Source organism: Micrasema longulum, unplaced genomic scaffold, assembly GCF_059751315.1.
Source record: "Micrasema longulum isolate JH-2025_06_02 unplaced genomic scaffold, ASM5975131v1 h1tg000340l, whole genome shotgun sequence".
Classification (NCBI taxonomy): Eukaryota; Metazoa; Arthropoda; class Insecta; order Trichoptera; family Brachycentridae; genus Micrasema; species Micrasema longulum.
Genome location: NW_028277543.1, coordinates 2,330,832 through 2,348,008, shown reverse-complemented (window position 1 = coordinate 2,348,008; position 17,177 = coordinate 2,330,832). Strand labels below are relative to the sequence as shown.

Below are 17,177 nucleotides of genomic sequence, written 5' to 3'. Positions count from 1 at the left end.
GGAAGACAAGGTAAAAAAGGATGCATCCCAGCTACTGGAAGTCTATAACTGGAAAGTTAATGGAGGCTATGACTCGATATGGACTGTAGTGCAATTGAAGAAGTAAGAGAAATGCATGTGAACACTAAAAAAGTTGGCCAATTTTTCATCCTAGCGATTGGATAATGGGTAAAGAAAATTTTAAAAATCTATATGTATGTAATGGTATAAAGGACATTTTTTACCAAATGGGTAAAACAGTTCAACCTTTTTGAATATGCGACCCCTTTATGAGTACAAAAATAACTCGCGAACCCCTACTCCCCCCAGGACCAACTTTTGTCTCGCTCGAGGGGGTCGTGTGGCCTTCAAGAATATTTGACATATTCGTAAGGCCCGCCACCAAAACTAATTGTCGACCTCTGGCCTATTATGTAGGGGAAAAAATTCAGTCCGATGCTCACCGCACCAATTGAGTTCAGCTTTATAACTTATCAAAAATCAAGAGATGGAAGAATAAAATAAATATGGATAGGCAGAGTGGTAAATGTTAGTACGTAAAGTGGCCACTTAAAACAGCCAAGGACTGGTTATGAGCCATGTAAATGCCTACAGAGTGCGTGTTTGGATCTCACCTTCCAGTCTCATCTGGGTAAATTAATGATGTTCAGGTGAGACTGTGAAGGGGGATTGTACCGAATGGCGTATTCCGTAAAGCAAAATGTGTAAGCAGAGGTGTACATATATTTATAATTCTGTGATGTCTTACAGGTAAAACAACTTTGCGACTTCCAATTAACTGTAGAACGCCTTGTTGATGTTGGAATATAATAAGAGTTTCCCACACTCACAACAAAAGATTAAACTAAGGATTCCCTGATCATTCCTCGAATTCAGAGTACGAACATTAAATTGTATTAGTCCGAGATTTTTCAGTTTAATAATCTCCCAAAAATAATTATTCACCGGGATGTTCTTCAAATGAAATAAAAGAATAGAAAGAATACCTCCTAAGTACCTTACAGGAAATGTTAATTATTAAATATATTTAATATGTACTTGTATGTGTGTAAAACCATTCTGTTGTAAAAAAAATTCACACCGTAAAGTCTCTAGACTTCATAACTAAACATAATTAATAAACGCAATTCTGACAACCACATCTGGTAAACTGAATGAAATAATTGCAACATCTTGTGCTTTGGCCACGGAATAGCCTATACATATATTACTTACACTAATTTAGCATTCGTAAATCTGCTAAATAGACGGCCGTTGAATCATTTTCCCAGATACAGCCGCGTTGCTTCTATTACTCATGTGACTAATAATTTGATTATTGCTAGAGCTGGGAATCATGTCCAGTGGGTGGCAAGTCCCGGAAGTTGGGTCTTTGGTGGGGCTGTTCTCAGCGCTCGGTGGATCGTTCTCCGATTTGCTGAACCTCTTATCGCGCAGCTGCCTAAACTGGTCAAACTTGCGATTGAGATCGATGTCGGATTTGTTTCTGATAGAGCTGACTTTTGTACCTTCCGGGATGTCTTCTAAGTTGTCTTCGTCGACCTCCTGAAATATAAACAATCATTATAATACCATCGTCATTCATCCTTCCACACCAAGTGGTGCATAAAATGCAGTCTAACGTTTCAGGGGACAGTCTATCTAAAATATTGCAGTTTGAACGAATTGACGTTCGTTTGAAAATGCCCTAATAAGGCGAAACAATTGTCACGAAGTTTTTATTTTTAAATGTTTATATTTGTAAAAATAAAATAAAGTGTTCAGTAGACTCAAATCAGTGTTTGATTTCTAATTATAAGTTTAAATATGGAGTTCTACAAAATAAACACCAAATCAATCAATAATTGGTACACATAATATTTATATTCTTATGTATTACATTATTTTATAATTGTTTATTATTATATATTTTACTGTATTTTTTATGTTTAAGTAACATTATGTATTCTTAGCACAATATATACTTTATTTATTCATTTATTTACATACATAAGTTTATTGTATATTATTTGAGACATAAGTTCCAACTCCATGGGACTAAAAGTCCTGTGTTGAGATGGGATGAGCAATTAGTTGACACAGACACGCGAGTATATCACCACAAATATAGGATCAGAAACATTTTTTTTTTTTAAACATATACATATATGCTTCAAGTCAATATGGTTAACAGTAAACTCAAACATTCGGCAAATCATCAAAGAGTTTCCTACTCATATAATTATAATTAGTTATTTCTTACATTTGATTAGCTATTCATTTATAATTGCGAAGTTTAAGATTTTTTTTTGTTATTGTTATACTAGTATAGAACTACTTATAATTTAAAATATAAAAAATGAAAAATCTCCATCTTAGAACAGGCTGAACATGTTAGATGGAGACTATCCTAACCAGAGGACGCTCTGTTTTCATTTTGTCATTCACTACTTTTATATAGATTCCCTGGTATTAAGTTAATACTTATTTATGCAATAAATAAATATTTCCCGACCACCCTGCCAGGAACCGAAACCAGGACCTCAAGAATGATAGGCGAAAGCGCCAGCTACTTCTCAACGAGGCAGACATCCTCAGTCAATTTAGTTATTCATTTTTTTTACAGAGCAGCCATCGGTTCGAAAACACATTAGTCCAGGGTTCTGGTTCTAATTCACACACAGAACTGTATTTTTCATCCTCCTCGACACAGGCAAATATAAATATAATTAATTCACTAGAGGTAAATATTTTTTGTTATTATTTTTGCATTGCATACAAAATGTCTGCCTTCAATAGGTTGCACCTAGTTAGGCAGTCTACACACAATACATAGAAATATATTAGGTACATTAATAAACCATCATGATTTTTATTATTATTGCAACAGAGAGGGAAAACATTTTTGAGAGGGGAAAATGGAGGTTTAAGCATTAAGGGGGTTATGATTAGAGGTATAAATGGATCTAAGTATACTTTTTGCATTTTTATATATCAATAAAAATAGAAAAATATCAATAGAAATAGTAAAATTATAATTTGTTTTGAAATTCTGACAAAACATTATTTTATTACTCGAAGATACTATTTTATTTTGAAAGTAAAACAAAAAATATATTTCTTTATATGCGATAGGTAGTCTGAGGTTTATAAAAATACAATATTAATGTACCTAATTGTTATACATCACAATTGTATATATTAAAAATATTTTACCGGTTAAATTATGTTGTTTTTCACTCCCGACAACAGACTACCGAGTCCCGACTAGACCCGATTTTTACGTATTGTCTAGCAAATCGGGACAAAAATATTTTAAAAAAACGGATATTTATTCTAAATGTAATAAAAAATAAACATCATTTTTAAAAAAAAGTTTTAATAATTTTCGTCCAGATAAACAGTTAAAATAACAATTTGTCATCGGGCGATTGATGATTATCTTTTTTTACGATAGGAAATTCCACAAAATCACTGAAATATAAATTCGAGGAAAATAAACTATTTCTATTTAATAAATCCAAGATCGCAACCTAACCTGTATTTCAGCAAAGGTGACAGGTTGCGTGCGATACCTAGCGGCATTTTCCCGAAGCTTCTTCCTGACTGGGCGTCGGTAAAGTAGGGAGGTCGGCTCTGGGTAAACTGTGTCCATCTGGAATATCAATTTAAAAATATAAATACACACATTACTGCTCTCTAAGGTATCCGCCACCCTAAAAACCAGGCAAGTGTCCAATTAGTGAAAACGGCGGATTGTAGTACATACCATAGAATTAAGAATAGCCCACAAACCGCATACGCACATCAAACAGAAGGCGACTAAACTACTCATAAATGAGTAGGTAAACGTTTTGACCCATTATTTTCTTTGTAGACGTTGCTCAGTACGCAACTCCTGATTTGAATTCAACTATGCCGTGTTGTGTCCTTTTAAAGTGTAGAAATACTGCTAGGATCTTAAAGAAACAGGATCGTATCACATTTCATGTGTAATTAGCAAACGAATGTTTAAGTTGCAAATGCATTACTTAAAAATTGAATTATTTTTCCATCTATCAGATTGTCGAAGAAACAAAATAGAAATTTCTTTAGTGAAGCCAAGGTAGTATTTTTTTTACCCTACTTTGCTCATCTAATGAGAGAACTAATGAAAATTGGATCTCGGATTAAACATCTCTTGTAGACATTTGACCGACATTATCTTTAAAACATCAAATATTATTTAACATGATTTAAAAATATCCGTTATATGTAAAATCAAATTTGTTTTATATTTTAAGTTTAAATTGCATTAATTCAATTACTCTTATTAAATGACCCCTTACTTATCTACTCTGTTGTGTCAATCAATATTTCCACGTGCACAATAAAATTTTAGAGAAATTAACAGATTGCTTTTTTTACCTTACATTTGTGTTATAATTATATTTTTTCCAATCGTGCAACATTACGCGGCGGTATCACGAATGCGCGCGGCGAAAGTGAGGCATAGTGGGGGAATTATTGGACACAGTCCGATGTATTCAAATATGATTCTACGCTCCTTCTGGACTATTCTTAATTCTATGGTAGATACATACAAAATATGGTCACATTTAAAACAGATGTTTCGTAAAAATAGTTTTTTATTGAGGAATTTGTACTGGCGTCATACACACAGTTAAATTAATACGATTTTTTTATAAAACTGAACTGACTACTGCATTCGACATGAGAATACCGGCAAATGAGAAAGTTCAGTGCTACGGGAAATTAGATATCAAAAGTATTTCTTACATGTGGAAAAATTTTAGTATTTCGTCGTTGCAAGTACTTTAAGGTACACAATTTTAATTCAACTTTTCCTTTTGTTATCAATAAAAAAATATGTAAAAAAAATACACCATCAAATAGTTGCGTATGTTTTCACGATCACTGATATCAATGTTTATCTTTTTTGGGTGATCCCGTGTAAGTTGGATTCGTTCCGACGTTTCGGCTGCCATTGCAGGAGCCATATTCAGGGTAAACTGTGTGTTTTGTAGAAAAAAAAAACATGCGTATTCGTACCAACTCTCAACTTTATCTATATCTACCTACCCGTCCAACCCATTTCCTAGCGCACTCCATGTAACAATAATTCTATGTGTGATTGTCGGTAACAACATTAAAACTGTAGTACTAATCCTTCCAATCAACCAGTGAAGTGCTTAACAAATCATTGATCAAGCGAGCTGTGCCAGCGTGCATCTAGACCGCCAGCTCCATACGTACAAGCTGTGCCAGCGTCTCGCGACCGCCAGCTTCAGCAGCCGGGTTCTAGCACACGTCACGCCTCATCTTCAGCAGGTTAGTAAAGTTGCGCAACCTTCCTTCTCCGACAATACAGTCCACTACCTAAATTTCCCTCCTCCTAGGACGAGGTATTTTGTTTTTGTGCCATAGTTTACACGCCTTCTTTGTTCGTCAATTATTTTCTTTGCTGTTTAGTTTAGTTTAGTACCTATATTCTTTACATAGAATTCATTGAATCACTTATAAATGTCAATAAATTACAGCCATATAATACAATTTAACAATTAGTAAATTAAACCTAACAAACAAATAAATTCAAACCAACAACACAATTTAAATAAATAAACACGAATCTATTGCTAAGCTGTCTTGTCTTGCAAATATTCTTCGACTCTATAGTAACTCTTTACAAACAGCCTGTGCTTGACAAAATCTTTCATTCTTTTATTGGCAAAGCCCGAATTTCAAGAGGTAGCTACCTTATTGTAGAATTGTATGCAGTTTGAAGCAAAAGAATTATATTTTTTTTGCAGTCTAGTTGTGGGCACAACTAGCCTACTTTTATTTCTCGTGTTGAAATTATGGAAATCTCTATTTCTCTTAAAATCATAAATATTTTTATGTACCTACATTTATGTTTCACAAATATATTGACAGGTGACGGTCTTTATATTTATTTATTTAAACTAATATCTAAGTAATTCTCAGGGAGTCACATTGAAAATAATTGCTCCAACAGTGCGCCTTGATTGTCCTATGTCGATGTTATTACATATTTGGCAGCTCAGTTTGTAAACGATATAAACTGCTTTAGTTTCCAGGGGGTTCTTGTCATTCAGGTTTAATAAGTGGTCTTTTATTTTCCCACAGTCCCAAACGTCGTTAAAATATTTTGTTTCTTGAGAACTTTGGCTATCTTGTCATTGAAATTCCGTACATATGGAAAGTAGGCAGTCCCCTTTGTAACATTTTTTTCATTTATCTTCTTCGAATATGAAAAAGTACGAAATTCAGAAAAATCTGCTATGGCGGAACACTATAGGCACAAAACATCTTTTCGCTTTCGAACCAAAGGTTTTGCATAAACGCCGAAATTACAGTGGAAGAATAATTAAAGAGGCGATTAAAATACACAAAGCCCCAAATAACACAAACAAAGACGACTGGTCGACATTAAACTAAACCTGGATCCCGGTACCACACATTACAAAAATGATACGGAATGTGTCTACTGCCGACCGCGTCACGGTACAAATTACTAGTAAGTACATAAAAACATATTTTTTCTACAAAACACACAGTTTACTCTGAAGGCGGCTCCTGCAATGGTAGCCGAAACGAATCCAGCTTGCCCGGGATCACCCAAAAAAGATAAATATTTATAAAAGGTACATTGTTTATATTACCTCCTTACTTTTTCTAAAATGTCACCTAATGCATACGAATGAATTGTACAGCGATTTTTTTCAAAAATGAATGAAAAAACAATGAAAATGAACTACATCACAAGTTCTTCCGAATCAACCAATGATGAGTGTTATGATAGATTTCCGTTTTCCGGTTTCCGGGAAGCTAGAACTCTAGGGCGAAAACTTTGGTGACGTCACGAGCGGAGGTAATTTCCAAATTACAAATCTTAAAAAAAAAACATAGCGCTGATAATACGATACATAAAAATATTTTGCGGTTTAATAACAAACAAAAAAAATAATAAAAACCAGCTACCTTTTTCAACATAGAGGCTGATTTTATGCTTTAAACTATCTAGTAAAAATAACGTCGGATATTAGTAGCTGTCGGATAATCGAGCGGAAGATTGCTGGGAGAGTTTATTCTGTCACGATTTCGTTTCGTAAGTTCATTCGTTCGTCATATCCATCTCGCTACGAAGCAATTAAAACCGTATTTCGCTCTCGTTCCCTCTCATACGATACGAATGAATTTACGAAACGAATGAGTTACAGAATACGGCCACTAGGTAGATACTATTTTCGTCCAAACGTGATATTTTTGTGAAGTTTGCCCTAATTTGCCAGAATGCACCGAAGAACATGCATTTTAAGAGGGCAATTTATTTTTGAAGATTGCGTAATTTCCACTGAGGTCCACTTCCGATCCGAACTTTTTTCCACCCAAAAAATACAGGTAAAAGTCGTTTTACGCCAGGGTTCCGTTCCGAGAGACACCGGCGTAAAAAAATCGGTGTAAAATGAAAACAAATATAATGGAAGATGTTTAGGTTAGATTCCGTGTCAAAATTCTAAGAACAATCTAACATATTTATTTACATATCCTATATATTCAAAATAAATTATAAATGTATTTAATAAATACAGTTTAAATTCGTTTACGAAATAAATAATCTCTTTATAAATAAAAAAAATCATAATAAACACTAACTCACCAATTCGTCGGTACTAAATTAAATTCTCACACTTTTTTTTAAAAAATCATCCAATTTCATTTTCTTTGATTGTTGCTTCTTTTTTTGCAGAATCATAGCATAAACTACAAATATTTTTTAAATTCATTTTATTTCAATAATAATAAAATAAATAATATAATCACATGTCTTTATTTTTCTTAATAGGCTGTTCGCGTACACGGTAATAGAATAAAACAACGTGTAAAAGTGTGTCTGCTATTAGAATCGCGGCGCCTACTTTTTTATACAATTATAAATTAATTAATACTGTCGAGTGAAAAAAAAATTTTTTAACACTTTTTAGTAGCGTAAAAAAATAATTTAAATATATAATTTTGAATTCCCACGAAAACGGTCCATTGCATTGAGGTTAAACGTTACACGATAAGTTAATTTTTGAATAAAAAAGTGGGCCATATTGAAAAGATATCTTCTCGCGACCTCTACACATTCTCCAACATATCGCTAAATATTATTTACCTAATTTTAGTGCATGTTCGGACATGGTGGTGTTCGCATCCCCTTTATATATTTTTTCGTAAATACTATATTATTTACTACGGTGATGGTAAGGGTAAAAAGGTATTTTAGTATTTGCATGTTGGTGTAGTGAGTGTCCTGACGAAAAGACGGGTACGTCTTGAAATCGGTAGATATAAAAAGTCGGTAAGTGGTAAAATACTTATATTTACTACCTAATATTATACATAAAACCGATAAAAAACAAATTTTCAATTTGCTCTACTGTGTGAGTTTTTACTCATTCGCAACTGCCGCATGACGACTCAACTCCACATGCCTACATTATTTTGTAGGTACTATAATAATATTACCTATGTATGTAAGTATATATTTTAGATGTAGATTGGCGCACATTCTATGATTACGCGATTAAAATAAATGAAGTATAAACTGATTTCAAGATGTTTTCGACGCCATCTTGTTATTTTTATTTATAGTTTGAAGCGATTGGATATGAAACATTCAGTCACGTTAGATTAGTTTGCATAATATCGCGTTTTAGATATTTAAACGTAAGTACCTATCTACCTACTAAATAATTATAAATAAAACAGTGTCGTTGATGACAGTTGTAATTTTCTGTGAACTGAGAGAAATAAAAAATCTAAGATTGGGCGGGCGTATATTTAAAATAAAGAAAAATCTTAATCTAAAAACTATTCAGCAGAGATTCGATTATGAATCTCATCACGGAGTAGAGAAAAATCAATTTGCACATTATTTTTTTTTACATGCTACATATATGGCTACACAAATTAATTTCGAACTCCGAAATTTTAATTACAAAACTGTTTTAAAAAAGGAAAAAAACCATTTGTCAATTCAACCTAATTAAAAATTTAGGGTAACCTTTGCTTTTTTATGATTTTTTTAATTTTAATTTTTATTTATTTCTATTTATTCACACTCTTTATCAAAATACAATTCCATGTTCACTTTGCCCAGCTAACAAGGGTACATACCCCGTTCCAAGCTAGGCAATTACATTTTAATATATTATAATAGTTAACAAATTAATATAGAGCACAGACAAACAAAATATAAACTTATTCGGATACACATTTTAATTCATATACATACAGACATACACATATATACACACATATATATAAATATACACATGTACATACACATACACGTACATACACCCATGCGCATACACATACATACATTCATAAAAACATAGACAATTTATTTATGCGAAACTTCATGGTTGTCATCTATAAATATATATTTTTTTATTATTCCTTATTTTTTATATTTTAATTTTGACATCCAGATTTACCCAAATATTAAAATTTTAGGGGCCATTTTCAACGAGTTGTAAATAACTTACATTTATAAAATGGGAACCAAGTTGTGGTAGAGCGGGGTGTGAACCTTGGACCTCTGATACATGAGTCCACGACACTAGCCACGGGACCACAACCCGGTACAAAACACCTATTCTTCTCATCCACGGATGTGAATCGTGGCACCTCACTAGGGCCCAAAACAGCAAAATACTGTATTTTGAGAATACGTAGGTGTCTCAGAAGAATTTGGATGGTTTGACTTTGTGAGGAATTAAGAAATAAGAAAACGTACAGCAACATCCGGTCATAACTGTCATCAAGCAGAGGCGATACGGTTGGCTGGGCCATATACCGCGGATGCACCGGAGAGCCTTAACTACGCTTGCCTACTTTACAAGGCGGCAGGTTCTCAACATCATGGACGGCAGTCCATGTCAACATTCATCAACAGCATCATACCCCTTGTCCCCACCCGATGTTCCTCGACTAGCACCTTACTTCCATGTAACAGACGATCGATATGCACTGTATTTAGTGTACCAATCCAGTGCCTTATGGACCACTTGGTGTGGATAGAAAAATTATGATGACGGTACCTAAATGGAAAAATTACAATTTTTTAACATAAAATTTAAATGGATGATTTTATGGTTTGTATCTAAAATGGCCAATGTCATTTTTTATATTATATTTTATCAAGTGTAATACACCGATTGAATAAAAAAAATACTTTTTCATTTTTTCCATTTGAAAAAAACCGTATGTACAGAAATACATTTATTAATTTATGGACCAGTGATCTTTAATGCGTGCGTCCACAGCATGGCATTATCAAAAGTTTTAAGAAAGACAGAAATATGAATGAAGAAGTTCAATGTTTTTTTTTCTATTTATTAATAGACTATTAAACTAAGCCAATTTTTATATATCGTATTATCAGCGCAATAATTTTTAATGTTTTATATTTCTGAAATAACGCGTGTAACGTCAAAGGTTCTTCTCTCTCAGTTCTCCCGATTGGTTCGTTTACGCTAAGCAAGCTGGATATCTTGCATAGCTCTCATATCATTGGTTGGTTCACATGAACCAGTAAAATCGTTCAAAGTAGTGAGTTATTATTTAATTTTTTTCGTACATTTTACCGCGCGCAAGTAAACATTTTTTGTATCCAATTTCCCGTTGGCCTGAAATTCCTCATTCTTTGTAAAAAATATATATATAAATATAGTAACCCACAGACAAGCCTTGGATTTGCGAGAACATAAACACAATATGTATGCTTATGCTGCTAGTTTCAAGATATTGCTTTGGAAAACAAATTACGAAATGAAGGGCTGAAATTATATAAACCACAATTATGAAAATAAAGACGTACAAAACTAGTTCAATGAAGAAATATGAATAAGATGTTAAATATTTTTCCTAGCGCATGACGAGTCTCCTAATATATCAATTTAAAATTACTAGAAAATTACGTATTATTAGTCGCATCTACTATTGCTACATACGACATTGGCCTCTTTAGATCTAAGCCGTATAATTTTGTTTTATTCATTTATTTATATTTTTACTTTTAAATAAATATTCACGGCACGCACCTTACAAAAATACTTTATTTAATCGAATATAAACACTTAAATATAATGAGAAAAAAAAAAAAGAATGTTACATTAAAACTATAATTAACATGTTACAACAGAGATGAAGAAGATTTTAGAGAAGGTAATATAGAAGTCTAGGCATCTACAGGGCTTATGACCTGTCAATGGCTGGTTTAAGTGGCCACTTTACACACTGTGTAACATTCACCATTATGCCTATATTTGAACATCTTTATTCCTTCGATTCTTTCATCTGTTGATGTTTGTGAAGTTAAAGGGCTGAAACCTTTATTTATGCGGGTGAGATTCATCTAATTGAATTATTTCACTTTTATATATTTTTTTTTTTACATTTTTTTTGCACCACAATAGGCCAGGAGGCCTAATTACAGTGGTGAATTACATCACAGAGCACCCAGGCTTGAGGAAAATTACATTTCAATTTTTGTGTTCTCACCGGGAATCGAACCCGGAACCTTCCGTGCGTGAGTCAAGCGTCTTGACCACTACACCACGGAGGCCGCCGACTACATGCTCAGGCGTATTTTCAGAAATGTTATTTTTTTAATTTCTATACTTCATCATGGACCAGGTGGATTTATCAACAATATTTTGAGACGAAACTAAAATATATATTTTTTGTAATACTTGTTTTATTTCATTGCTAGTATTTCTAATATAATTTAATTTTACCGACTTTTAATTATTATTATCGATTGAGACACTGTATTTTTCTTTTGTTCTTTACGTATTAAATTATTAACTGGGGATTCTTTGTAGTCATTGTTACGTGCTTGTGTTTTAATAAATATAAGTTAATTTTTATAATTTTTTGCTGACATTAATACATGTAATAATTTATGAATTAACAAATGAAATGTTGACATTTTGTGTGAAATATGATGACATGTAGAATTATGGATTATGTTATCGCTGAATGTGGACTTTTTAAATGTACTAATTCTAATGTTAATTGAAATTAGTTTAAAGTATTTAACAGGAAGTCATAGTTAGTAAATTTATATCCGATATATCGACAAATAGCATTAATCTCTTATCGTCCCTATGTAATAGGGGGCAAAGAATGCATTTTAAAATTCAGACATGATTTACGATGTGATGAGTTAAATAGCACTTGTATTTGATAATGTGGAAGTTTTTAATCACTGCTGTGGTGCAATAGTTAGAGATCTCGCCTGAAAGAAACATTGCGTTTTAGTTATAAATATACGGGGAAAAAACATAATAAAATAACGGTGAAAACGTGTTCCTTTTTCAAAAGTTCCTGTCGGAAACAATAGACAAACGCTACTCCGGCCAATCTTTGCTTCCGTCCGTTGCACAAACAAGATGTCGGACATAAAAAAATATCGCATTTATATTTCCTAGTGTTTTACTTTTTTGAGTTATTTTTAATCTCACATGACGTCAGTATCCATTTGATTTCTCGTACAGTGTTATTATAATTTATCCTTTGGGTTTTCTTCCGTAGTCATTAAGTATTTTTTCAAAAATTGAGCTTGAAATGTTTTTTTTTCATAATGGTCATTGATATATATGTATAAACTAAATGCAGCACTAAGCACCCATCTTGTGTTCCATACAACCCTAGATCCGGAACCTAACTTAGGTTATCAGTAAACGTGAAGTAGCGTAAAAAGGAGCGACATACAGCTTTGAATGCACACTTAACTGGCATAGACAGTTAGTCTTTTTTAATCTACTACGCGTTTTGCACGCCAAATTTCAAGCGACGACGCTCATTTTTCGGAACATAATTTCAAAACATCGTTCTATGAAGCATCATCTCTATTTAATTATGCTTCAGTGCCTTTTGATAATAGTCAAGTTTTTGCGTAATGCGACTATCTACCTGTATAACTTGAATACTGTTAAACCTATTGAAAAAAGCATAGAATTAAGAATAGTCCAGAAGGAGCGTAGAATCACATTTGAATACATCGGACTGTGTCCAATAATTCCCCCATTTAGACACACTCTCGCCGCGCGCATACTTGAAGTCACCGAGTAATATTGCCAGAACGCGAAGAATATAACCATAACACAAATGTAACGTAAAAAAAACAATTTGTTAATTTTTCTAAAATTTTATTGTGCACTCGGAAACATTTATTGACACAACAAAGTAGATAAGTAAAAGTTATTTTAATAAGAGTAATTGAATTAATGAACTTGAATGAAACAAATTTTATTTCACATAAAACGGATAGTTTAATAGCATGTTAAATAATATTTTATGTTTTAAAGATAATGTCGGCCAAATGTCCAGCACGGCGTTGTTTAATCCGAGGTTTAATTTTCATTATTTCTCTTATTATATGAGCAAAGTAGAGTAAAAAAATTTACTACCCAGGCTACACTAACGAAATTTCCATTTTGTTTCTTCGACAATCTGACAGATGGAAAAAAAATTCAATTTTAAAGTAATGCATTTGTGACAAACGCATTCATTTGATAATTACACATGAAATGTGATTGCATCCAGTTTCTTTAAGATCCTAGCAGTATTCCTACACTTTAAAAGGACACAACACGGCATGGTTAAATTCGAATCAAGAGTTGCGTACTGAGCGACGTCTACAAAGAAACTAATGAGTCAAAACGTAAACCTACTCATTTATGAGTAGTTGAGTCGCCTTCTGTTTGATGTGCGTCTGCGGTTTCTGGACTATTCTTAATTCTATGGAAAAAAGACTTGGGATATTTTTTGTTGACAATTTAATATAGATCATTTCTGCCCACGACTATTTTCTTGTAACTATTATAATTTTCCTATAAACATGGAAAAACTGTCAACAGGAACATATTTCACGATGAGGGGGATTAAACGTCAAGTGGGTTGGGGGAGGGGGGGAGCAGAGTTTTGAACTTTGAACACCCCATCGGAAGGCATCATATCTCATTACTTTAAAAACTATATTAATTTATTACCTTCCCCATACATTGGAAACACAAAATGACACACGTAAAACGGATAAAGAAAAATTAATTGTATTTTTAAAATCAATATGAATATCGTGGAGAAATATTTACCATCTTACTCTACTTTTAAAATAAAATCGTTTATTTATTCATTTAATTTATTTATTCATTCGAAGTTACACTCGTTTAAATATTAATGAACTTATTAAGGCTTTTTAGGCTATGCCCATGTCAAGTCACAATAAATAACAATATAAATACATGGTTTAATTAAGTAGATCAAATTATAATGACATTAAGAAATAAAAAAGGAAAATGTAATAAATAATAAAATTCCAAATAATACAATGCAAAAAAGATAATCAGAAATAATTTTTAAAATATAAATTATACAAATTAAGAACCACACATAATCAAATATATAAAATAATGGTATCATTAAAATCAACAAAATAACAGTAAAATATAGTAGTATAAAAAAAAAACAAAATGAGAGTATCATTGAAAACAACAGAAAAAGAATATATGTATATATAAAAACATAATTGAAATGATAATTAAGATATGTTTTCTAGAAACTCACTCTGTACTATAGTAAGAAATATAAAAAAACAGGAGTAAATCATATGCCAAATAATAGTACGTACTAAATTAAATTATACAAAAAAAAAAGAAAAAACGTAAAAATATCAAGATATATAAAGCAAATAAAAGTAAAAGCATGGAAGGAAAGCAGATTTGTAAATTTTTGCTAAATGCTAATCTCGAACTTTGAGAAAAATGGATAACCTCGTCCCTATCGATGTGCAGCAACCAATTGCAAACATTTTTCTAAAATATGTAGGGTCCATAGTCCATAGTCGATGACACACATGTGTCAAATTAGTTCACCTGAAGTAGACTAATAACCGACGATGCAATGTCATCATTTTCTATCGAATCCAATACAACTTATATTGCAACTCTAGCAATATTGCACCATAAAGACGGGATCGTTGCCGTGCAGTACATTTACATTGTCCCTACCATGAAAAAATGAACTACAAAGGAATATGGTCTATAAAGAGACTACAGGACGCAGCCAACATCAGTCATCTCAACAAGATCAATGCACATTGCTCAGCTCCAGCATGTAGTTCAAGTGCAGTCTCTTCAACCCATCATCGCCGCTACGCTTGTGCTACCCAAGCAAGTGCTGTATCTTATTCGCCATGTAATAAATACGCATTAAACACCAACCTCGTGTCTTCTCTGTCTATCTCTAACTGGGGTAGGAACTCCAACTAAAACCCAACTACTTATCCTACAAATACATTGGCACTTGTGGAGTTTTTTATGGCTGCCGGAAGTTGATTTAAAAATTTGGGAGCCAGGAAGGTAAAGTTTCTTTGAGCTAGCTTCAAGTGAGTGGTTTAGCCAAGAAAATTAATCCTTCCCGCTGATCGCGTCTGTATATTTTGCTGTTTCCTAACTTTATCTACAGATTTCCATAACTTCACAAGTTAAAAAAATTGTCTTTACAAAAACGTGACATGTTTGGCCATGACAATTGTCACGTTAAGATTCATGACGATGTACTATTTAAATTTAAACGGTTACATCAAAGTTCAAAATTTGACCGAATTGTAACGTATTAGCGGCGTGGCCAATGCAATGAACCGTTTTCGAGGAAATTTTAAAATAAATATTGTGCTAGTTAGTACAAAAAAATATTGTTTATACTCACCAGTATTCCATAGACCGTTATTAATTTATAATTGCAAAAAAATGTGATATTTTCCAAATGGAGCTAGCTTAGTTTGATGGAATAAGTATTTTTCATGGGCAAAATATTAATCATACCGATTCAAGATTTTTTTAAAAATATTATCAACATTGTATTTCCACTGGACACTGCATTGATAAACCAAATGCAGCGTGCTTCTTTCATCTATTACATGAAGGTACCTAAGATGATCAGCTTTACGCTTCGGGGGCTAGTCCAGAAGCAATAAAATACTGCAGTTTAGACAACCTTTAAAATCAATATTTCACGTTCACCCTGTCAGGAATCGAACTCGGGACCTCAAAACGGTAGGCTAACACGCCAACCATTACATAACGAAGCGGACTTATCTCCATTCGATTTCCATATTCAGGATTTTTACCTGATAGCAGCCATCGAGTCAAAGGCGCTTTTTCTTGTTATGTAGGTATTCAAAAATATTAAAAAATTTTAGGCGATTTTCAATAAGTCATAAATAACAAAGATAAACGTTGCAAGAGCGACAAGCTTAAAGGGTTGCTGATTGCCTTTTTCAGCGAAATTGGTCGCGGAAAGTCTGATAGGTTGATGCTGGCTTTTAGATGACGTAACACATCGCACCTTTAGGACGAAAACGACTTAACTCAAAAAAATATTTCTTTGGAAAATTGCAAAAGAAGAATGTAAATCGTGACGCCTTCGTATTCTTTCGTCGATTGTTTCGTGTTTTTTGAAGTAAGCACCAAATTTTGAATTTAAAATTATACCGAAGGGTTTCAGCTATGAATATATGAAAAAAAAGCTTCACACAAATAAATTATCTTAAGTTTAAATAAGACATTTATTTAATGAGTCATTATTAGATTGAAAAAAAAACAACAACAGCACTTTTATAAATATGATAATGACATAATTTTTACTAGGTCAGATCAGGTCACCAAACACATGTTTTTATTTATTCACGAAATTATATAAACGTAAATAAGTCACTAAGATTATCGATGGTTGAAATAATAAAATGATATTAACTTAAATAAGTCACTCAGGTTATCGGTAAGCCGGAAGAAAACAACCACAAAGCTAAATTTCTCGTTTTAATATTTTCAAAAATAAAGTAAACGTGCCATTTGTATCGGAAAATAAAGACTTAACTTTCGGTCACTATATGTCTGTCTGCGTTGGGTCCTTCACACAGCAATGTAAACACAACACTAATTGCGTTGCTTCCGTACTGACACGGATCTAAATTCTCCGAGTAAAAAAGAGACTGATATAACGGTTTTGTTCTATTCCCACCCGAATGTTGTGTTTTTTTAAATGCAGAAATATGGAAAATGTTGTCGAAAGTCGCGAAAAGTCGCTTTATGATCTTAATTTATTTTAAGCTTTTT

The 17,177-nt window shown here is 32.7% G+C and overlaps 1 protein-coding gene across 2 annotated transcripts in view; it reads right to left on the bottom strand.

Moving 5' to 3' along the window:
- Nucleotides 1–994: 994 nt before the first annotated feature.
- Nucleotides 995–17,177, bottom strand: part of LOC148282342 (uncharacterized) — a 50,082-nt gene continuing 33,899 nt past the window's right edge. For both annotated transcript variants that reach the window (XM_088225278.1, XM_088225279.1), the window contains 2 exons: nucleotides 3,518–3,634; nucleotides 995–1,545 (listed from right to left, as the gene is read on the bottom strand). In XM_088225278.1, the coding sequence (XP_088081404.1) occupies nucleotides 1,240–1,545; nucleotides 3,518–3,634 (423 nt within the window). In that variant the 3' untranslated portion in view covers nucleotides 995–1,239. The remainder of the gene's footprint in view (nucleotides 1,546–3,517; nucleotides 3,635–17,177) is intronic.